Raw genomic sequence first — 25,511 nt, 5'->3', positions numbered from 1 at the left:
CACAACAGGCAGTTTAGGTCTTTATTCTTTGGTACAGTTTCATTAACTAAGGTGTATGTACCATGTGCCATGATTGTCGTGTTTTCCTTCTCCATGCTGTGTACAGCTGTGTGGTTGAGAGTGATACGTGAATCCAGATTATTAACTTGGACTGGAACGTAGTCTATATCATTGTATTTCTTCATTGGCTCAAATTCTGTAATTACCAAAGAATGCTTCATTCATTTCACTAGTTAGAGTAAATCTCATGTCTGTGATCACAGTGCCTATGAAAGATCATCTGCTCCATATGGACAAGCTTCTGTGAAGTTATCAGGGCTTCTTTATATGTTTGGACCTTTCCTCTGATGAGTTGACTTTCCCTAGCGTGGTCAAGAAGTGATCAGATCTCAGGCATCTTCTTTCACTTGTATGTTTCCAGCCTCAGGCACACTCAAACTCTGGAGCTCTCAACTGCCCTGTGGATTCATTGGAGCTCTGGGGTAGGTGAAAAGAAAGGTCTAGTGGTAGCTGTGTAAGTCAAGGAGGGCAGGGTCATACTACTTTATATGTCAATTTTACTATGCTAGCAAATAGGGACCTTTTCCTTAAAAATAATCAATTACACCTTTTCTATAACAGTATATTTAACCAGAAACCCACAATGAGTTCTATTTAATATTTTTGTTGTTATTATTCACTTTTATTCTATTACATTCATATTTAATTTTTTGAGAATTTATACACAAATAGTACTGTATTTAGATAATCATTTCTATCCCCTCCAACTTTTCCATGTCCCATGTCTTCCTTTCAAATTATTGACTTCTTAAGCATGCTTGTTATATGTATATATATAAACACATATATAGAGATAGATAGATATGTATGTATGTATGTATACATAATCTGCTGAACTCATTTAGCACTGTTTATATGTATATACATTTAGGGTTGACCATGTGGGATTGGATAACCTATGGGGGACTCAACCCTTTCAAAGAAAAGACAGATTCTCCAGGAGTTCATCTATGGCTGTGGCCTTGTCAGATTTCCCCATTTACATTGTCATGTCAACTGGTGTTATTAAACAAGTCTTGTTTAGGTGACCACATGGTAGAGATTTTATGGTTATAGCTTTCTTGACACAAATAGAAGATACTATCTCAAAGTAAATGTCCTTGTCCTCTGGTATTTGAAATACATCATCCCAATCTGCTTCAATACTCTCTGCACCTTAGGAATACATGTTGTGTTGCAAAGGTATCCATTTGGCCTGGGATCTGTGACTATGGTTCATCATTCTCTGCATTTTGAACAGTTGTGGCTTTCTGTAGTGTTCTCTGTCTGTAGCAAAGACAAGCTTCTTAGATGAGTGGTGAGAACTATACTTCTCTGTGGTATAAGAATGTAATGATTTCAGAAAGTGGCAATAATAGATTCTCTTCTAGGTTCCTGGCCTCTCCTGCCATGAGTAATTGGCTAGGTTCATAGTACTGGGCACTTAGATCTTGGGAGTAACTAAGAACTGTCTAATTGGATCCAGGCCCCCATAAAATGAGATACTTTATATTTAATAAACAATATTTGGACCTTATGTTTAGATCTGAAAACCCAAATCTATATATGGTAAGTGAATAATCCATCCTTCCTGTGTCCTTTACCACCTCAAAAAAGAGTGAGAAATGTGAAGAGCTTTTTCTTAATTCTTGAGGAGTTTCAGTATGGAAAAATATAAAGTGGGTAGTTTTGGTGAGGCATGTCTGCTTTTCCAGGCTTCATGAATCAAACCAGAACTCTGGTTTTAATACCAGACTGGCTTGAACTCTCCACACCTCAGCTGTTCTTTGGTGCCAACCTACTCAAATCCTTGCTCCTCTAGTGGTCTGTGATTCACAGAAGACGACCTTTGAGGAATTATTTTCAGTCCCACTGGTCATGGAACTCTTGTGTCCATTATGTTCTCTAAAGTTTTCATTGCTACCTCCCAAGTGCCATTGTAATGATTGTCATTTCACCTTTACAAAACCCAAGCATTCCTTTTCATCTGTTTGCATGATATGCTATACTGAGTAAAGCTCACCCTTGTGCCTAGGAGGTCTATATGTCTGACATATACATCTAATTCTATGGCCATGGATAAATTAAGGTGGAGAAGACACCCACGTGGCCAAACTTCCCCCCAACATGCCCCTTTGTAACACATGCCATCTCCAACCCCAGCTACAATAACTAATCTCTTAGTTTGGCTCCGTAACTCTGCTTTATCCTTGTTCTCTACTCAACTGAGTCATAGAGTGAGTGACTGTGTTAGGCTACTCTCACATGATACAATGATCTTGAAAATTTTGGATGACCTAATGGAGGGACATAAACAAATGTCTGTTCATCCCAGATAGAGCACTATGATACACAAAATAAACAATTCCATCTAAGTCTGAATTAGTGAATCAAGTAGTTTAATTGGGTATACCTACAGGAGCATAAGCAAGGAATTACTTACAAGAACCTGAAAGACTCAAAGGGAGCTTTATGATCAAAAATCCTACCCCAGCATACTCGACAACTCACAAAAGCTGCCGCCTCAGAGCTCTCTTACTGTACAACTTGCAGACATCCCCACTGCTTAAAAGTATCTTCTCCAGAGAATTGTTCTTATATAACCTTGGGAAGGAGTACTGTAACTCCCAACTTTCAGGGCTTCCTGAGCTGTCTAAGTTGAGTTTACTTCTTTATCCTTTTAAGTTTTATCATTTGCTGAAGCTTATGAGTCTCCTTCCTCCCTCTAGGAGAGTATGTCTTATTTAGAGGAAAAAACAAAAACAAAAACTTGTAGCTAGAGAGTTTTGTCTCCAGGTCCCGCCAATCCCCGGCAGTCCGAAAGCCCACTTATAAAATAAACACACAGGCGCTTATATTATTTACAAACTGTATGGCCATAGCAGGCTTCTTGTGATCTAGTTCTTCTATAAATCTATACCTTGCCACGTGGCTTGTAGTTTACCGGCATCTTCACATGTTGCTTGTCATGGCGGCAGCTGGCAGTCTCTCTGACTCAGCCTTCCACTTCCCAAAATTCTTCTCCTCCTTGTCCCGCCTATACTGCCTCCTGTCTGGCTACTGGCCAATCAGTGTTTTATTCATTAACCAATCAGAGCAACACATTTGACATACAGAACATCCCACAGCAAAAACTATCCTACAGAGATGCATCCACGTATTTACCTGTATAAATAGTTTGTTATTTTGTATTATTAAAGTTCCATGTATGGTGGTAGTGCAACTGGTTTACTGATGATTTATAAATAAATAAAATCACTGTAAACATTCAGGGTTTTTTGTTTGTTTGTTTGTTTTTGTAGACATGATTCACTGTCTTTTCAATGGGGATCTTTTTTTAAAGTTCTGTTAAGAGTGTATGTCTCATTTACAACAAGCTGCCTCACTGAATATGAAAGGATTTGTATCATCTTGTATTCCTGCTAGAAATGTGAACTAGTTCCATGGTTCTGTGTCCTCATTAGATCCAGGTAATGCCCATTTTGTTTGTCGGTTTGGGCCCAACTTATGAATGTGTGGTGGTATCTTACAAGTTTAATTTGATATTACCAATTACTAAGGATTTTTTTGACATTATTGTAGCTTCTTTTGCCAATGAACTTTAAAATATCTGCTGGCAATTGTTTTCTAGTTAAATCTTGCCATAGTTCATGTTCTCTCGCTGTCTCAAATGCAAAAGTAAAAATTTCAACAAACAAAAAACCAGTAAAACACAGAGAGAGAGAGAGAGAGAGAGAGAGAGAGAGAGAGAGAGAGAGAGAGAGAGAGAGAGAGAGAGAGAGAGAGGAGAGAGAGAGAAGAAAAGAAAAGAACAACAAAAACTATTTAAAAAGTTCACAAAAATGGAGTCTATTTTGTGTTGTTCAACTTTCTGGGCATGGGAGCTGCCTTTATGTGTGTTTGAGATATCTAGTAACACTCCATTGGAGAAAATTGTGTATTCTAGAATTGTTTTTAATAATGTCTTCCGTCCCATGGCTTCTCTTAAAATTTTATTATGCACTTCTTTTAGAGTACAGGATTTTAAAATTTTAGAGAAATCTAATATGTCACTATTTTTTTTCTTTTAAGCTATAGAACAAAGTTATTGTATTTTAGCTAAGAAGTTTTTACATAACCTAAATCATAGGGTTTTGGAAATATTTAATCCGTATGTTTTATTGTTTTAATTTTATTTTGTAGTCTGATATATTCAAAGATAATTTTCTCCATTCTTTATGGACGTAGTCTTACTAGTCAGCTTGTATTACTAAACTTTTTATCATATGCGGTCTAAATTTATAGTAACTTTAGGTTTTCACTCCCTGAAGAATGAGTATATAGTTATATCTATTGAAAATAGATGCACATTTAATTATATATTCTTAAAGCCAAATTTCCATCATACTTTTCTAATATATATTTACTTCCTCAAAAGCAAATGTCATGTTAGCTCTCGACATTTCTATTTGCTTTAGGAAAAATAAAAAGAATGAAAAAGTGAAATTGTGAGAGTATTTCTCCATTCTTTAAGATATTTAAATAATTAGATTTTAACAATATGTTAAAATATCTCAAATGGATCAAAATGCTAGTATAAAGTAAAAATATAAATTAAAGTTATGTGATGATATGATAAAATGATCTATGGACAGTTATGACCAACAGTTTCTATACATTTTAATCTTTGTTAAACAAGTTATAAAGATCAATGCCCTGTAGTTGAAATACAGAATGAAAACTAGCCTTTAATTCTTAAATAGTGGTGGTTAGTGACTGCTTTTATTCTTTAAGACTTATTTAATAAAAACATAATGAACTGAGTAGCCTATACACAGCCAATATTAGTTTCTAACAGTTCTGGAGGAAGGGAAGGCTGTGAGTGTGAATAGATTGCATATTTCATGAGGGATCTAGCTGAGAAATTCAGGGTTCTTGTTGCATCCTCTTATGAGAGATGCGGCAGAGTAGTTTTCTGGAGTCTTTTATTTTATTAAATAAAGACATGGATCCTACTCACAAAGCCTGACTCCCATGAAGCAGTTGCCCCTGCCAAGTTCTACCTCTTAATACCATTACATTAGTGGATAGATAAGATTTTAATGTAAATTATGGGGGAAATAAAATAGCACCCTTAGCAATACATGAGACATATTCAAAATGTAGTATATGGAACCTAAGAACTTTGTGGGGAAGTTTATTTCAGAGAAATGGGATTCACTGTAGTTATGAACTGTCATAGGATCTCAATTATACAAAAACAGATTTCCTTTAAAATTTTTCCTGTTATATAAAAGTCAAACTGGAGAAATTCAATTTTTTTTCAGATGCTGAAAGGTAATGGTTTTATTTAAACATGTAAGGTATCTGTACCATGTAAATAATAAACAGTGTTTAATTTATAAACTCAGTTTTTAAATAAAATGCTGTTTGGAAAATCATGGTTCATACACCTTTACATTGTATATTGGTTTAGGTCTTCTCCTACTTAAAAAATACAACAATGCCACTTTATTTTTTCCAAAAGTATTAAAATACTTTATATCAATATGATAAATAGCTATATTTCATTTTAATTAAATTCAATGAATATGTAAAAACAGAACTTACAAAGGACATATAAATCTATACAAGTTAGAGAAAAATTTTCTGTCTCAGTTACACTTATTTTTCTATATTTTCTTACTTATTTTTATTGTGGCTTAAGAATAAATTCAAAAGAGCTTATTTTCAGGTTTGGCTTTTTCTATACAAGCAAGTTATTTATTTGACCAAATGTTTACAACCAATTCCATTGCTTATTTGGTCACCAACACATCAATGTCCTGATTCCTTCATCTATGGAATGGAAGTGGTTGACACCCACTGGCTGTTTGATGTCTCAGATCAGCCTATGTTCATAAGGATATCTCTTTGGAGAGACCGAAGAGGCCAAAAATCCACCATAATAACATGTCTCTCTATATTTCATGCATCTTCCAATGTACATAAAACACACATTATGATTAGAAGTTCATCTCCAATCTATGCACAGAAGTTCCTTGCTACAACACAAATGCTTGTATTTAATTACATTCAATTTTATGACATTCATTGTGCATCCCTAAAATAAAAATATTGAGAAAGACTAAATATGTTGGTCTTTAAATGATAGCCCAAAGAAAAAGTATTTGAGTGACTAAAAGGAGGCTAAGAGTTAAGGGAGCAGTCAGACATGAGTGAGAAAGAAACTGTTGATAAGCTGTCCTGAAGACCTGAAACGCTGCCTCCTGACCATTCCTGCCATAAAATAAGTCTTAGGGCGCTTTCAAATAAACATGACAAAATGTCAACTGTATGATGTCACTTTGTGCAGTCAAAATGCCAGCAGTTAAGGCTTCAGTGTACTCACACCTATTTTGCCTGCCAGGCAAAGAATGCTTCCCAAAAGATTGTGGAGTATGGCTGGCTCCACATGACACCTTCAGGCGCCTGATTTCTGGACTCTCTGGAATGCCCTTAAAAGTGGCCTCATAAGAGATATAACTGGGCTGGCTGGTTCAGGTTGATTCTTCAAATAGTGGGAGAAGTTTTAAACTAATCTTTACATTATTAACTACACTAGCATGTTAATGTATTGTATTATAATATAAATTATGTACAGCCCTCTTGTTAGTCATTAGCTTAACCTTTTGTAGTATTACACTCTCTAGGAAACAATATTCTAGTAATTTTTGTCCATAAACACTAAGTCATTTATAACCCATTATAATCCTGCTCAGTAGGTTCTATTATTAGCCTGCATTATTTTAATTGACAAGCAAAATGGTATATATTTATTAGGTCCAACATAGTGTTTTGATTGTCCTCAATTTTTAAGGTGACACCTGAGAGGTTAAATGAGCCATCCCAGATCACACAGGTCATAAAAGAGGGAAGGAAAACTGGATTGCATATGTTAAAGGTAGTCTTTGGACAAATGCTGACAGTTTGCAAAACCTTGAAGCCATATCATTAATTTTGCAAAGTACAGTAATGGTAATTTACCTTATGTTATGCAAATTATCTTTTAGCCATGTGCTTCATACATTAAACAGTCTAGTCCTGTGAAGTAGATACTGTCACAGCCATTTGAGCAGGGAGAGAGGAGCGCAAATGGGCTTTTACTATAGGGGGAAGCAAATGGTAAATTCCAAGACAATGGGGGTGTTTCAAAGTACAAACCTGGTGGTACTATAAGAGCAGAATTTCTTGCCAAAGAAAAGTGCAAATGTGTGTTCAGAAAGTCTTTTCCGACTGTAGCTAGATGCTTTGCGGAAAGCAACAGACTTTACCTAGGGCTAAGATTTCCCCCTATCCACTTAACTAACAACTTTGTGGAGAAAACCAGGATTGCCTTTTTTCTTGAACTGTAGTTCTTAATATATTTTTATTTTTATGCCTTCATTTAGACTTTCCATATTTATCTCTGAAGTAGTAACACAGTTGTTAAAATTAAAGTTTCAAAGGCAATGATTATACAAAGTCCCTATTCTGGCAAAGCAAGTTTCTGAATCAAATGACTGTCATATTTTGAATTATTTTGGGGATGTGTGGTGATTTTTACAGCATCTGTCCATGAGGTCAGTCCAATTTATTCATGCCCTCATTGTTCAACGTGGAATAGTTCTGTGAAAGAAAGGGAAGTACCTGGCAGATTTGGATCCAATATGAGGAGAACATGTGTGAGGTGCTATGAAGAGAAGAAGGTAGAGGGAATCATGTATGTCTTGCTCCAGTCTGAAGGAAAATGAGAATTAACATGTTCAGTCGGCTTCATTGGAGTTCACAGTTTAAACATTGAAGCCGTCTCTGAACACAGAGAATTTAATCAGGTTTGCCATAATAGATAGGTTCTCCACAAAGAGAGGCAAGAACTTCTATTCCAGAAATAGAATTCTGAGCTCTCAGAAATTCAGTTTGTTGACAGCAGGCCACACAGTTCAAGCTTTAAACTTACTGTATGTTTTCAGGTCTGAAGTTTGGGCTTTCTTTATCTTGGCTGACTGTAATTCCTTCCCCATTACAAGGGTATATAGCAGACAGCTAAGACTCTATGCCTTATATAGTGTGTAGAAAAGCTGAATTAGCTGAATTATTTGATTTCGGCAAATACACTATAAAATTTTTCAAATATGGCACAATGCCACCTATATTATATATTATGCTTAATATATATAGGGAAACCTTGAACTTATTGAATATATTTTTTATGACTTCAGGTAACTTCACCTTGCTAGTAATTCAAACTGAAAAAAAACCCATTTTTATAACTTAACTCCTCCATTAAAGTCAATAATTTTCCTTAAGTGTATCTCTGCTATTGACACAGTTATATTTTAGTGTAATCTTTGCAGTACCTCATGGATAGGTCATCACTGACAAGAAATTAAAGGAGCATTGACCCTTTAAGATCCCCTATTATAGAGATCATTCAGATGTATTTTACCTTGCTAACAGATTTGAGGACAGTCGTCCTTGTTTCTTATGATGCTTAGCAGGGTCCATCTATGTATTTAAATATCATGTGTGAAATCTATATTGTTAAGCTGTGTGAAATCTATATTGTTAAGCTGGCCTTGTACTGACTGATCTCTGTACCACTTTAGACTTACCTTAATAAAACTCAAGTTTAAACAAGATATAAAAGGGGTTTGAGTGGGTGGGGTATGTGTGTTGTTTCACAGTGGAAGAGTGTAGGTGTTAATTTGAAGCATAGTTGGAACTTGATGCATGAATCTTACAAGGATGTTGTCTGCACCACACAGCTCCATTGGATTCTGCTTACTGCCGTACTCAGATAAGCTCTCTTCCTGTAAAGACTGAGTTGAAAATGCATGCCTTCAGAAGGGGGGCTTGAACCTGAAATGTTAGTAGTTTCATCTGTTGGAATAGAGGCTCTTTCTAAAAGGGAAAGGTATCCAGATGAGGAAGAAATAGGAGCTACCACAAGGCCTATGGCAGTTTCAGACACCAGATAGTGTTTATATGTGTCTCTATCTTTGTTTTTGCAACTCAGAGCTAACATTCTTTCCTCTAGTTAGTTCTAACCTACCAGAGGTATCTGAATGTCCTGGAATTAATTACTTTTCTACTACTTTCTACAATTTGCTGAGCCCAAACAGAACCATTAATAACATGAATAACACATTGTATTAGAGTTCTCCAAAGAAACAAAATCAATAAAATTTGGAAAACATAAAGGGAATAGATGGTAGATAGATAGATGGTAGATAGATAGATGATAGATAGATAGATAGATAGATAGATAGATAGATAGATAGATAGATAGATAGATATAGATGATAGATAGATAGATAGATAGATAGATAGATAGATAGATAGATAGATAGATAGATAGATAGATAGACAGATAGAAAGATAGACATGATAGAGATATCAGTGAGAGTAAGGAATAAAGAGAGAGAGAGAGAGAGAGAGAGAGAGAGAGAGAGAGAGAGAGAGAGAGAGAATGAAAGACAGAAATATTGAGTCAGTGAATTATGGGAACCAAGAGGTTCCATATCATTTTGTCTGAAAGCCAAGCAGCTAGGGAAGCTATCTGTAGTGTTAAGTGTGAGTTTAAAGGTCAGATAACTTGGGAAGCCTATGGAGTGAGTCTCAGTTTGCCTCCACTCATGCAGTCAGACACAGTGGGTAGAATTTTCCTTGTTTCTCTCCATTTGTCCATTTTATCCTTTAAAGCATTGGATGATGCCTACCTACTCTTGGAGGAAAATCAAATTTACTAAGTCCACCAATTCAAATACTATTCTCACACATAAACCTCTTGACAGACATAGCTGTGCATCATGTTTAATTGAATATTCACCCATCATGTTTAATTGAATATTCACCCATCTTATTACCCAAGTGACACATGAAATTGACATTGGAATTATGTAGTATTTTTATTACCATCCTTATGTATCCCGTCTTTTTTGTAGATTTTAGTTTTAAGAAATTTATTTTAGTCTTAATATCCACTTATGAGTGAGTACATACAATATTTGTCTTTCTGGTTACCTCAACTCAGAATGATCTTTTTTCTAGTTCCATCTATTTGTCTGCAAATTTCATGAGGTAATTTTTTCTTATAGCTGAGTAATACTACATTGTGTAAATACACCACATTTTCTTTATCCATTCTTCAGTTGAGGGGAATCTAGGTTGTTTCCAGGTTCTGGCTATTACAAATAATACTGCTATGAACATGGTTGATTAAGTGTCCTTGCAGTATGATTGAGTATCCTTTGGGAATATGCCCAAGACTGCTATAGCTGGGTCTTGAGGGAGATTGATTCCCAATTTTCTGAGAAAGCGCCATACTGATTTCCAAAGTGGCTGTACAAGTTTGCATTCCCACCAACAGTGTAGGAGTGTTCCCCTTGCTCCACATCCTCTCCAACATAAGCTGTCTTTAGTGTTTTTGATCTTAGCCATTCTGACAGGTGTAAGATCGTATCTCAGAGTCCTTTGATTTGCATTTCCCTGATGACTATGAATGTCGAACAACCCTTTAAGTGTATTTCGGCCATTTGAGGTTCTTCTATTGAGAATTATTTGTTTAGATCTGTACCCCATTTTAAAAATTGGAGTATTTGACATTTTGATGCCAAATGGCTAGATAACAAGGAGAGCCCAAAGAAGGACACAAGAATTTCCCTGGAAAGAAAAAATAGAAGAGCTCTCCTGGGTAAATTAGGTGCAGTAGGGTGGGGGAATTGGGAACATGAGGTTAGGCAAGCTGGGCACAGGAGGCCAGTTTAGGCTTGGGAGTGGGAAAGAGGGGAAGTAATGAAAAAGATGTCTTGATAGGAGGGGCCATTTCAGGTTTAGGGAGAAACCTGGTGATAGAGAAACTCCCAGGAATCCACAAAGATGACCCTAGCTAAGACTTCTAGCAATAGTGGAGAGGGTGCCTGAACTGACCATCTCCTGTAATCAGATTGGTGACTACTCTAATTGCCATCAGAGAGCCCTTATTCAGTAACTGATGGAAGCAGATGCAGAGAGCCACAACCAAGCACTGGGCCGAGCTTCAGGGGTCCTGCTGAAGAAAGAAGAATGAGGAATTGTATGAGCCAGAGGTGGGGGAAGTGTCAAGGTTGTGAAGGAGAAACCCCCAAAGACAGCTGACCTGAGCTCATGGGAGCTCATGGACTCTGGAACAGCAGTTAGGGAGTCTGCATGGGACCAGCCTAGGCCCCATGCATGCGGATGACAGTGGCATAGCTTGGTCTGTCTGTGAGGCTTCTAGCAGTGAGACATGACCTATCACTGCAGCCCTTAGCTGGCTTTTAGGAACCTATTCCCCATGCTGGATTACCTTACCCAGCCTTGATACAGGGGGAGGAGCTTGGTCCTGCCTCAACCTGATGTGCCATGCTTTGTTCAAGCCCATGGGAGACTTTCCCCTTTCTGAATAGAGACAGAGGAGGAGTGGATGGGGAGGGAGGTTGGTGGGAGTTGCATGTGCAGGAATTTGGGGTGAGGGAGCAGGAGGAGAGGAGGGAAGGGAAACTGTGGTTGGTATATAAAATAAATAAAAAAATTTTAATTGAAAAATAAATAAAAGGGGGAAAAGGACATTTATTTATCTTTATTGTGTGTTTCTATGTGTATGTATGTGAGAGTATGTGTATGTGCATGTGTGGGCTACAGTGTGCTTATGGGGGTCAGAAGACAACTTAGGCTTGTTCTAGTCTACCAACATCTAGGTACTGAAACTCAAACTCAGGCTGTCAGGCTTGGCAGCAGGCACTGTCACCTGCTGAACCATTTTGCCAGTCAAAATTAGGCCATTTATAATATGCATATATAGATGTGTTAGTGTTAGTTCTACTGTGAAATTCAGTCATGAAGATTTTAGAGCAACATGTGAAGTCCCCTTCATCATTTGAATGTAGAACATAACATTAAACAACTTCAACCCACACAAAACACATACCATATATGTTGTCTCTCAGATTTTCTGAGGGTATGTTCCCTTTAATATTTTAAACAAATTTATCATTAGAAGTATTCTCTTTAGAAGTTGGCATTGAGAAACACAGTGCCTCATGAGTTGATTCCCACATACATTGTAACAGTAAATGGCCATTCCACAATCAGAAAAAAAAATGTAGTTAAGATAATCAATTATCAGAGATACTGCTTGGGTTCAAGTCCTGACTTCATTTGCCAGTTATATAACATTGAGAAAGCTACTTCATCAGTTTATATGGCCTTCAATTATGTTATATGAACATGACTTAGAATGATGCCTGACACCAAATCAAAGCTCATTAAATATTGTTTAGTATATTTGTATATTATTTGTATAGTTAATTTGGCAATTGAAGCAAAAGGTTTTTTTTCTGTTGCTATCATGTTATTTTAAAAACTTGTTCTCTAATTGTTTATTCTCTTGAATGTATTTTATTCTTAAAATGTATCTAACTCCAAAGTATGATTATCCATAAAGTTGAAAAATAGCCATGTTACAATTCCTGTTAATATTTGTGTCTTAGATATGAAAACCTGCTTGTTTTTGACTAATGATACTGGCATTTCCTTTCTCTAGTCAACTAAACAAAGAAGTGGGTACAACACTAATAAATTATTTAATTACTTAATTACACTATACATGTAAAAGTTGTATAGCAGGTAATAACACTTCTTCCTAAGGATTTTTAAATCACAGACTACTATTTTAGGAGGAAGTAGAAATAATATGTTGTTTCTTTAGGTGTAAGAGGGCTTCTGAATGAACTCTTTTTTGCTTGTTTGTTTTAATATTAACATGTACAATACATAGAAGTGTCTTTTGTTATTTCTTTAGAAAGGAGGGGAGGAAAAGAGGGAGAGGGGAGAATGTGTACTAAACTGTAAACTTAATCTACAGCTTTTGGCTTCAGGCAGAACTGAGCTCAAATAAGCATATACAATTGTCTTGAGGAGCCACGTTTGTTTAGCTTTTGGGAAGCTGTTTCTTTATCTGAAGAATTGGGATGATGGAAGCACCTCATTGGATAGATGTAAACCCAGAGGCAACCAATAGGCTAATTATAAACACTAATTTCTTCTTTGTCATGTATTCAAAATGTTCACTATTTGTTTTTTGGTATTTGATATCTCTGAAAATCTTAGTGTCAGTAATTAAAAACCAATTACAGAATGATCATCTTTAAATTCTCTTGCATCTCTGCTGAGTATCTCAGTAGCCTTTGGTAACTGCTGGTATCAGTGGGTCCAGATAACAGCCTCTTGTTCAGCTACCTAGTGTCCAGTTAAGCCCTTTATCATAATAACACACAGATTTCCTTTCAGGTTCTTCTCCCAAACTAACTCTCAAATTAATCACTAGATCCTAAGGAAAAAATATGATTATATATTATCTCCAAATTAAGTATCTCTAAATTACAAATAATCTAAATCTGTTTACTTGATGTAGAATTGTCACATTTACATACAGATGCATGGGTACTTGAACAAACAAATAGGCCTCTAGAGAGGTCATCAACTGTTAATATGTGAGAATGAATCTAAAAATATTTAATTTTCAAATTTTTAAGTATTTATGTCGAAATATGCAGTGCATCCACTTAATCATCTGGCTTTAACTTTACTGTGTCCTTAGATGCTAAGATATAGAAGCAATAAATGTATCAGTTAGGAAGAAGCTTAATGAAGTTTTACTATATGCAAACCAAATGATATTTTAAGATATTCCATAGACAGCTTACAAATCTTTTTTAAAGTATCATGCAATTAATACCCTTATTCTCAGTAATATTTTTAAATATTTTAAATCTTTGCTAGGCAAATTAAGTATCCTTTTTCTTCAGTTTCTAGTGTGTTCAAAGAAAATGAATACAGCCAGACCGGTTACACTCCTAGGTCATATCTACTTCCAGCAATATGACTCAATATTTCCATTGTATATTAATTACAGATTGATCCTTTTATTGATATAAGCATTGAGTAGAAACAGTAATTACTCTTGAAGCACTAAGTTCAATAAGAACTTTATGGAGAGATATAACTGTTAGGTACTGCTGTAGACACTCTTGAAATGTACCAGGGTAGGGGAGGAAATAGATACTTAAATCTATTTCAATTAAACTTTGATCAAAATTTTAAAATGCCATAGATCTAGAGTTACAAAGTCACAAAAATGATTTTTGAGAAACTATTGGAATGAAAAGTAAAGCATAAAAGTGATGGTTGAGGCAGAGGTTTGAAGAATGCCAATGTTGTCCTTTATTTCCAGTCTCCAGCACACAGCTACTCCAGCTATGATTCTGGCAAGAATGAAAGTGTTGACCGGGGTGCAGAGGATCTGTCACTCAACAGGGGAGATGAGGATGAAGATGACCATGATGAACATGAGGATTCTGAGAAGGTGAACGAGACAGATGGCGTGGAAGCTGAGAGGCTGAAAGCTTTCAATGTGAGTCCCCCACATTATGTGGCTATGTTTTGACCACTTCACATTCATGCCGTTGCTTGTTGGTCAATGTGAATATTCTAGAACCAAGTCTGTTTAATTTTCAGAAGGATTGTTAAAGTATATCAAACACTCTTTGACAAGCATACCCCAGAATTGCTGTGTTTTGTTTAGAATTTTAAAGCCAAATGGGTGCTGAACTGGAACTGTGTTGTGTGAGTATGCAGTCTGCCTAGGCTGAAGGGGGCTCAGATTAGCCCTCATATGGTTATGCCTGTCTGTCATCAGTTATTTCCTTTGCTTTCTTAATTGTGCATGACAAAAGAGTCAACTGTTGGTTCTCAGAGATGAGTCCACTGTGCAGTGTGGCGATGTCTCAGTCCCATTTATCATTAAAAGCAGATGTAATGGGTGCTCAGCTGTCCTGGTTCTACTGTTATTTCCTGATTTTTTTTCATTCTTTTCTGTCTGTTTGTCTGTCTGCTTTCCTCTCTCTCTCTCCCTATCCTTCTCTCTTTCTCTCTCCCTCTCTCTCTATATATATTTATATACTTTATTCAACCATTTAGAAAATCTTTAAAAGAATGTTTGCTTAAATTTTCTGGCTTTCCATTTGCAAAATTCTCCAGTGCATAAACCAGAAAAAGCATTTTTTCCTCTCGGTTATCAAGACAGGAAGCTAGGAAGAGAAGAGAGCAGCCCTCCAAACCCTTCTCCTCTGTCTCCCTCTTGCCAACAGATGTTTGTCAGGCTGTTTGTAGATGAAAACTTGGACCGAATGGTCCCAATCTCTAAGCAGCCCAAAGAAAAGATCCAGGCTATCATTGACTCATGCAGGCGACAATTCCCTGAGTATCAAGAGCGTGCCAGGAAACGTATCCGTACTTACCTCAAGTCCTGCAGGCGGATGAAAAGAAGTGGTTTTGAGATGGTGAGTTATAAATTGAACACAGCCCTAGATTCCATCCAAACCCCACATGTAAACCATGGCACTATTTTGTTTCCATCTTAGTGTCTTTATGTTTATTTTTCCATAACGTCAGGTCAAAGGGGTTTTCATTTGCTTGTGTTTATCCCCCCACTTTCCTTTTCATTCACCCCAAGCATTTATCCCCTTTGTTTATATGATAAGGACTCCCTTGGGAGGCCAGTGCTCACAGAACCATGTGCTAACATGTCACAGAAAATAAGGATAATACGAGAGAAAATCAGGGAGAAGCCAACTGTCACACACACGTCATCTGTGTTTGTTTTCTTTCCGTGACTGCTCAAGTGCATGCGAGGTTAACCAGTCTTGAACTGAAGGTGCAGGTGCAGCTTTGGGCGTGTGAGAATGGCTAGCTTTGGAATGGACGGCGATGGGTGCCTCTGCTGTCTAACAAATACCAAGCCTGGATAACGAAGGTGGGGAATGAAGGTCCTCACATTTAAACCTAAGCGCCTGTTGCCCTAAGTAGACTGGCTTCCTGTGGTGAACCAGGCTGTGACCTTCCTGCTCTGTTGTGCTTTGTAGGAGATGAGTTTGCCTGGCATTGATTACTTCGGGGTAGAAACTGGTAATCAAAATATTGTGAATTTCCACTGTTCTTTTATCTACACAAATCTAACTAACATTGATGTGTGCTTGATGTTTCTCACTTTTCAAGGTGTATATGTGCGTGGTTCCACAAACGTTAGCTGCTTTATAGTTCAACACTTACTGAAGCTTCAACCTAGGGCTCAGCATACTATAAGGCAAGCAAATGCTCTATTGCTGCACTATGGCTCCTGCTTTAAAAGTATTTTAAAAACTTTCTGGTCATTTTGTTTTCTCTCCCATTACTTAAAAAGGCTAAATGAAAGTCTAGATCACTGGGGTTTGTGATCTGGCCTTCTGGCTGTTTCAGTGTGATGGGTAGAAGTTGCTAAAAATGAGATGGATTTCAAAGTATGGCTTTATAGTTGGAATTTTATGGAGCTCAAATCATAGGAAATGAATGACAGTAATAGAAATCCCAGCTATTGTCAATTTTCATATTGCTCTCTAAAGCGGATATGGTCTTCCTGTATTTTAGAGTACATGCTGAGAGCATATTTAGGGGTTCTGCATCCACCACCTTCCGCTGTCTGATTTGGGTAAGTTGTCTCTTCCTCCTGTGCTCCTGTGCTTGGTTCCCTCTCTACAGAACATAATCACCCAGTTCGTAGTTCTGGGAGAATTCTTGTCTGCTAGCGCAGACAGTGCTTCCTAGAAACCCTTGCAAGTCATTTCTGGCACAAAGCAAGTCTTCAAAGGATCTGAAACAAGAAAACATTATCATCTATTATTAATTTGTCATCCAAGGAGAAGTTTCTTGTGATGTTTTTATTCAGCAATTTCAGAGCCTTTCAAATACAAATGTGGTTCTTATGATTTCTATGTTGAATCGAAAGTTTGCAGTACATAAGCCATTTAATAAGCAAAATGGTAGAACTGAGTGACGAGATTTAGATGATACAGGTAATAGAGTGCAATAGAGAGTGAGAGATGTGCTTGAAGAACATGAACTAGTTTCCTTGTTGTGGATTATCTAATAATTATATTTCACACAATAGAAGGAAGATAGGAGACAAGACTGATCTTATATCACACAGCTGACTTTGACATCAGAATCAATCACACTAAACAGTTGGTATAAAATTCCAGATGCTGGGCTAGAGAGGTGGCTCAGCCTCTACAGCCTAGACTCACAAACAAAATTTCCATTTGTAACTAAGTGTATTTTAGGTTACATTACACATATATTCTTCTTTTAATAAAAATGAAGGTAGCATATATCAGTATCATTTTTGCAAGTGCCTGCCACCACTCATCTTTCAATAAGATTTAGAGATTCCATCCTTTGGTAAAATTTATCTTATTTATTTCTTGGTATATAGTATTAGATTTATCATTCTTTGAGAGAAAGAAATAAGCACCATACAGAATTCTTAATTTTTCTAAGATCTATCATAGATTTTGCATCATTTAAAACATCATTGTGAGCCGGGCGTTGGTGGCGCACGCCTTTATTCCCAGAACTCGGGAGGCAGAGCCAGACGGATCTCTGTGAGTTCGAGGCCAGCCTGGGCTACCAAGTGAGCTCCAGGAAAGGCGCAAAGCTACACAGAGAAACCCTGTCTTGAAAAAAAAACATTACTGTCATTTTATTAATTACATGTATTCACTTTATCACAGATGTTTATTTAGTAGAAATTTCTGCTGTGTAGAAGAAAAAAGTAGATTAATACAAAGTCAATAAGTTTTATGTACTAAACTTAAACATGCTACAAAGAAATATTTAACCTTTAATATTTTTCATCTATTCAGTTATTCATTTATTCAGTGATTCATATAAATAGAACTTCAAAGGTAAGAGAGAGAACTATGACTCATCTGGCTTGTTACTGAGGAATGAATACCTTTTCCTGGTCATTATGATTCATTGAGATGACCCCTTATCTGACATGAAGTGCTCAAATGCAAGCTGGAGGGTCCTCTGTAACTAAGTGAAAAATGTAGATGAAAATGGAAACTGGAACTTAAGCTGTTTCCATCCTTTCAGTTATTAATCCTCCCTAGTCTGGAATACCCACTTGGAAATGAGAAGCACACTCTTAAATAGGCACACTTATATGTTCCATTCACTTTCTACATAAATTTCCTTACAATGGAATGTTGAGTAGGATTTTATTCCTTTTAAAACAGTCATCCTTATTGGACAAGAGAAAGAGTGAAAAATTCTCAGAATGACTCTCTTTACATGTGCATCTTGTTCTCTAATATGCATCAAGTCAGGAGGAAATCAACTCATTTTAAATACATGGAAAAAGGAACTGTAAAGTGTATGTGTATTTTGTAGGAGGCTAAGTACCAATCAATAGGCTTAGTTCTCCACTTTCTTGGGGTCCCTGAGACCAAAACACCCTGAAAGTAGTGAGAAACTCTCAAAACTGCTGGATTATGAGTTTCTTGTTGACTTTATGAAATTCAAAGTGAGATTCCTACTTTGTCACTATATATATATATATATATATAATTGAGGATCTTAATATTCACTTTACTTCTGCCTCTGGCCATACAAAATCTATTCCTTTTTAATATTCATGTCATTTCTGTTGTCCACTGAATTTAATTAGAGTTACCTGCATGACTATTGATGTCATTGCAATTATGTAGTTAAGCAAGGGCAACTTACCAGTCTTACCAGTGGCTACACCATTGAAGAATGTGACTCTCCCTATCCCAGCAAATATTATGTGACTGTAGGTCCTCAACAAGGGGAAGAGCCTAATGAGCCCCTTCCCTGTCTGTGATGGATGAAATGTTGATGGACACAATCTTGTGTAAGTCTTGTGCTGGTAACCATTGATACTCAGAGTTCAACAATCATATCATGTCCAGAAGACCTCTTTCACAGAGCTCTTTCCCATCCTCTGTCCCTTAGATGCTTTTAACCACCTCTTCTGCAATGCTCTTTGAACCATGGAGAGGGTGATATTGATGTCCCTTTACGGGTGAGCACTCGCCAGTTGCTTATTCTCAGTACTTTCACCAACTATGAGTCTATGCATTGACTGCCATTCAGTGCAGAAAGCAGTGTTTCTGGCCAAGGACATCAGTAGTAACCTCCGGGCATAAATGTGGATTTTAGAAGACTGAAATACTTTTAATTGGCTTCATTGAATACATTAAACAAACATTAGGATATATGTACATCCATCCACATATATATGCACATATATGTATATATGCATTTACATAATGCATATATATGGATTTTTATTTTCTTAGAATTACCAAGACCTAGTAAATTTTGATTGCTTTAGCAGAAAAAAAATTGTTTCGTGTTCTACATGGTGTTTCTAACACATGAATTAGAATCGCTGCAAAAAGATTCTTTGCTATACATTTTCACCAAGTCCTTATCACCAAACTCAAACCCTGGCATCTTAAGCATTAAGTAGAATAGCATGTTTAATGAAAAATAAATTGAACAATTTTGATCCAGTGTCCAGCTAGTATTCTCAGACTGTAAAACCTCAGTGAGTTAAGCAGCCATTAAATTAAGCCTTGGAAAAATATTGTGTGCTAAATTGTTATTGATTCTACTGTGTAGCTTTGACCCTTAAGTTACTTCAACAACTGCTCTCAAGAACAGGAGTTGGTTGTTCCAGGAAATGAATCAGTTTCTCCAAAGGGCTGTGATCTTAAATTCAATAATAGCTATAATAGAAACTGACGAAAGCAACAGTCTATAAGTAAGACACAGTTGACGCCTACTGAGGTTCCTCCTGTACTATTTCTCTCTTTCCTAGATTTGCATAGAGACCTTTGTCACCTGGACATATTTATGTGAATTTCTGTAAAACTCAAATGAAAATATTTAGAAAAAATACAGTAAAAGGGACTTAATGCAATATCCTTCTTTTATCCTTAATTGTGTCATTATACTGATATAGTCCAAGTAGCTTAGGTTCTGAATTCAGTGAGCTCATCTTGAAAAAAATCACACACCTAGTTGTTTATGAGACTATTTACCTTGTAGAAATAAGTCTCATTTAAATTTTTTATATAAAATTTTACTGAAAAATATAATGTCCACTGAGTTACTAAATACGAATTATAAAAGACTCCTTTTTAAGAGACTCTCTTAGAGTTTAATGCAAGGGAAACCACTTGTGAAGAAACAGAGTTTGCCTTAGCCTTTACCACTGGAGCTCTTCACTTAGTGTCTTCATTTTTGTGCCTCACTGTCAGGAAGTCTGAGCCAGATGTCATCACAGTCTCAGCAGTCCTTGTGTCTGTGTCTCTGTACATATTTCCATAGTAGTTATCACAACTACTGTAGGGGAAAAGTACGGTAACAATTTTTAAAAGGGTAAGAAATGAGTCTAGTTCTAAAAACACCAGAAAACTATCCTTTCATGTTAAGGAAAATCTGGGTTTTGACCAGTGGCTTTTATACTTTTCTTGTGCTTGTCACATGCCACACAAAGACCTTGCCTTCAGTCCCTGCTTACATATCACAGGGTGCAGTGGCATCTCTGTCCTTTCACACAGGGTTTATAAATGTGTATCAAAAGGCTAAGAGGTAGCAGAGTTGGGGAAAGACCTAATCTGCTGACATGAATGTGATCCCTAGCACCTGTATAAAAAGCTAAATGTGGGGACACATGTCTAGTTTCAACACACCGACAGCTAGATAGACAGGAGAATCAGCTGGAAGTACTTGGCCCAAATGGTTCAGAGTGTGCTGCACAGCAGAGGCAATGAGAGCCATAGAGCCTGTGCCTCAAAGGCAGAGGGAGAGAACTGACTCCTGGAAACTATCCTCTGACCTTAACATGTACATTCTAGAGTGTGCACCCGCTTGCTCGCTCTCCTTCTGTCTCTCTCTTCCTTCTCCCCCCAAACCACAATTAACTAAATGTCTTAAAGTGATTCTTTTTTTTTTTTTTTTTTTTTTTTGGTTTTTCGAGACAGGGTTTCTCTGTGTAGCTTTGAGCCTTTCCTGGAACTCACTTGGTAGCCCAGGCTGGCCTCGAACTCACAGAGATCCACCTGCCTCTGCCTCCTGAGTGCTGGGATTAAAGGCGTGCGCCACCACCGCCCGGCAAAGTGATTCTTAAACTGAAAATTCTATCAACAATATCATTTACCCATCACACTGGTTCTTAACAACATCTCTGTGGCACCTCTATACTTTTAACTATTTATATTATTTTTCATATTACATATATATAAATATATTATTTTCATATTACATATATATAAGTATATATTATTTTCATATTACATCTATGTAAATATAAATATATATTATTTTAATATTACATAAATATTCATATATGTACATATTTGACCAGTTAGCTTAGTGGAAGCTAGTTAGCAAGCATTGGGTTTGAGTTTCCAGACTGTTATTGGAACCCTTTCCCCTTTGTAGCTGTCCACCCCTACTATTGCAGTTCTATAGCAGAACACACTGCAGGCTATTTTCACTTGATCCGAGTAGTTCACTCCCAACAGTTCAATTTGATTGCATTCTATAATGCACTCCTGAGTAATTCTGACATCTTACCTTCTGATGTCACAGTTTTCACACGTTCAGCTTCGAGAGTCTGAGTTTCTGTCAGTGAAGGCTTTATTAGTGTAGAGACATTAAATCTTAGGCTTCACTCAAACAGCTTACATATCAGTAATAAAAGCTTCCCAATGGCTAGAGAGATGGCTGACATGGTACAGGTACAGTTCCTGCTTCAAAAATGCAAGGACCTGTGTTCAATCCACAGAATACATGGAAAAAAAATGCCAACTCAGTGGTATATGCTTATGAACCTAACTCTGGGGAGACAGACATGCATATCCCCAGGGTTCCCTTCTCAGCCAGCCTAGTTACTTTGCAAGCTTGAAGCTGAAAGAGTCTCTGTCTTAAGAGAAAAATGGGTGGTGCCTCTGGCATGTGCACATACTTGTACAAATACACACACCATGGAGTCAGTCATCTAACGTTTCTTGTGTGTTCCCCTGATTTTACAGAACCAGTGTCCAGTCTTATTTTCTCTGAATAAATAATCATTCTGCACCTGTTCCTCTTCTCACCCCCTCCTTCAAACATTAATTTATCAACAATGTCCTCCTATTACATGCTCTGTTTGACCCTTTGAAAATGAGGACTTCTGTCCACAGACTCCAGTCAAGTTCTAGTCATTCCTCATACAGCTGATCTACTTTGCCATTTCAACTTTCTCAGAAGAACACTTTCACTTGCAGATTACACCGTTCTCTCCATTCTTGGGTTCATACCATTTCAGACGCTGGCTCTTACTTCCCTACTATTGGATTGATTCTTATGAAGAACACGTGACTGCTTTGCACCAAATCCCACCATTGCATTTCCTACGTCGACCCCAAGGTCTTCATCTCTTGTTCCCCTGCCTCCCCATTTACCTATGTCTGCTTTGGGCAATTGATTTTAATTGTATATTTGGTCATGGACTGCAGAGCACCCTAACCACAATTGCAAATTTTTCTCAGTGCACAGTACTGTGTTCTAGAGTGGAGCAACAGTCTCCAGCAGAACTTTGATATTTCATCCAGATGTTGATAGTTGCTGCTCTAGCACACTGGCACCCAGATTTCCCATAAACATGTTTTTTCCACGGGTGCTTTATCTACCAAAACTTTACCTGCCCCTTCCTTGTTGGTTTATGTTGGATAACATTGTTGTTGTCATTTTCGCCCCTGCCTAAAAATTCAGAATGTGACTCTGTTACTCACTGAATACTGTTTATTCTTGCTGTGGTATATTTTCTAAATAAATACTATAGCTTCTTATTTTTTCTGCTATTGTTTTAGTTTCAGTCCTTCACATCTTGTGACTACCTTCCTGCATAGTCTTCTAGCTTAATTCCTTGCTTGTACCTTTCACAAGTCTCTGTATCTATGCTACTTAAAAAGAAGCAGAATTAGTGTTACAGGAGCCTGAAGATTTTAGAACTTTGTGTCTTTCCTAACAAAAATAAGATTAAAAGTTATAAAAGTAAAATAATTGATTTAAAAAAGTAAATAAGACTGGTATAGTGGTATATTTAGAGAGTTCAAGGCGAGCCTGGTATCCATCAGAAGGCATACTATCTGGTAGACTCTTCTGTGAAGCAGGAATCTCAAAAGACCGTCCTGCCTTGTTTGGGCAAAATTCAACAGCCTTTTTCCTGTGTGTCCTATGTCCAGTTCTTACAGCATACTCTCAGGTAGTCCAGGCAAGAGCAGTTTCTTGCCTAAATGGCTAGCTTTACCATAATGAAAGTAAACTCTATAAGGAGTTTCTTTGGTGCCCATCATCCTTTTATGAAGTAAATTGGTGCTATCAGGAGCAGATGTGTCTCATTGTCATGAAAAACCTTGAGTTACTAACCATCTTAAATGCCATATTCTGTAAGACTTTAATGTTTTTGAAAATTAACTATCTAAATATATCTGTATAATCTTGAAAACATGCCTAAAATATCTGCAAATTTGATTGTAATGGATGACTAACTACTAACCTATGTTTCTTGATTATCTTAAATAGTTTATGACAGTAGCTTTCAAAAACTAGAATTTTACCTTAAATTTTTAAATGAACTGCATTGGTACAATACCTTAAAGAAGAGTAAAAACATATATAGTGTAACAAAGGTAACTTTAAATTTGTATCAATATACTATATTCCCCTAAATGATAACAAACATCCATAACCCACCAAATAACCAACAGCCACTCACACCATTTATTGGGAATGTGGGCATAGTTTTCTTTAGGCTGCTTCCTGTTGTCTGTGGGTGAAGCATCTTTAGGGGTCCCTGGGAAAACTGAGATAATGGCCAAGTCCTGAGAAAATCAGCAGTAACCTTCATTGTTATGTATCACCTGTCAAGTTTCAGAAGGTTTCCCTTGATCAAACTTTATCCATATTAACCTGGAACGAATCCACAGCCTCTTGTTTCCTGTGGAAACAAAAGCAAAAGCTCTCCTCCAAAACACTTTTGACTTCCATTTGACAGAAGTATTCTTTCACTTCCATTTTAAAGTTAAGGCATTTCTAACTATCTAGACTGGTTTATTTCAGCAGTTCCCCTTTCAATCCCATGTTTCTTAGCTGCTGTCATTTTTTTTATCAACCATCAAAAAATTCAAGGTCAATACAGCAAAATACAGGATCCAAACTCCCCGTGTATTTTCCACATTATGTGTCTTTTTCTTTTATGTTATTTTTACTCTATCTTTTTAGACTTTATTATTTTAAACTATTTCTTTCTTTCTATGACTGTCTATACTCATTCTTTCTTTCTTAAGCCTATGTACATTATAAAACACACTGGAACTTAAAAGTTTTTTCCATCTGAACCTCTTTTACTGTGTATCTTTTTTGAATGTGTGAGCAAACTTTAAACTGTGAAACCAGAGCTGGGCCCTCCTCTGCGTGACCCTACTGGCTGGCTCCACCCCACTCTCCAGGTGTGAAAGCTAAGCCTAAAACTTGCAACCCAGTTAGAGGTGCCTGACCAGCAACTTCCTTCAATCCCCCAGCTATGGCATGCACTGTGGCAGGCATTCTGAGTTAGTTTTTGGTGCCTACTTAATGCTGCTGAAGGGCTCATTGTACTGCTGAAACTCTTAAAAGAGCCATGTTTTTGTTTTTAGCTTTCTCAGGCACTATGGAAATTCTAGAGCCTCACACTGGTATGCCAAAATCTTACTTGTTTTTTACTCTTTACTCTTTGGGGGGCCTGACACCCAGCTCCCAAATAAAACACATGAGGAATTCATTCTTTCTTGTAAATGACTGGCCTTAGTGTGGCTTGCTTCTAGTCATCTTTTATTAACTTAAATTATATCGTCTACCTTTTGCCCCTGGGCTTCAACCTTTCTCTATTTCTGTATATCTTTTCTTTCCTTCTTATTCCATGTTTGGCTCCTTCTTTTCTCGATCCTTCATCCTTTTCTCCATTGCTTGATCTTGCTCCTCCCAGACTTCTCCTCCTCTTTATTCTTTCTGCCTGCCAGCCTCGTCTATCCTTTCTCCTGCCTTGCCATTGGCCATTCAGCTCTCTATTAGACCAATCAGGTGTTTTAGACAGGTAAAGTAAAACAGCTTCACAGAGTTAAACAAAGGCAACATAAAAGAATGCAACAAATCTTTGCCTCATTAAATGTTCCTTGGCATAAAATGTAACACATCTTAAAATAATCTACAAAATACAAGCAATGAATAGGAAGAAAACTGAATATGTATTATAGTTAGAAAATGCACTCCGTAAACATTTGAACCCCTAACCTATTCTCTTGGCATCCCTAGAGACACTTTCAGACGCACTACAAGTCAATGTTAATAGTGAAACTGTTTTTTTTTTTTTCTGCTCACTCAGAGTACCTCTAGGAACTCACACTCAGGAGACCCACGCTAGGACCCTTCCTCAATTTTGGCTTCCAAAGTGTAAAACTTCATCATCTCAAAAATAGTTTAAATCCCATATCTTAGACTATGACTTTCTGAAGCTAGGA

General features: G+C 37.0%; 1 protein-coding gene across 16 annotated transcripts in view; it reads left to right on the top strand.

Moving 5' to 3' along the window:
* Positions 1 to 25,511, top strand: part of Nol4 (nucleolar protein 4) — a 332,403-nt gene that overhangs the window by 236,779 nt on the left and 70,113 nt on the right. For 10 of the 16 annotated variants that reach the window (XM_006970215.4, XM_015987588.3, XM_015987533.3 and 7 more), the window contains 2 exons: positions 14,291 to 14,470; positions 15,207 to 15,398. In XM_006970215.4, the coding sequence (XP_006970277.1) occupies positions 14,291 to 14,470; positions 15,207 to 15,398 (372 nt within the window). The remainder of the gene's footprint in view (positions 1 to 14,290; positions 14,471 to 15,206; positions 15,399 to 25,511) is intronic. The other 6 variants (XM_006970216.3, XM_042263793.2, XM_076554801.1 and 3 more) reach the window with 1 other exon arrangement.

The sequence above is a fragment of the Peromyscus maniculatus genome, chromosome 19 (assembly GCF_049852395.1).
Source record: "Peromyscus maniculatus bairdii isolate BWxNUB_F1_BW_parent chromosome 19, HU_Pman_BW_mat_3.1, whole genome shotgun sequence".
In the NCBI taxonomy this organism is placed as follows: Eukaryota; Metazoa; Chordata; class Mammalia; order Rodentia; family Cricetidae; genus Peromyscus; species Peromyscus maniculatus.
Note: the sequence above shows the minus strand (reverse complement) of the source record. Positions and strands in the feature narration are given on the sequence as shown.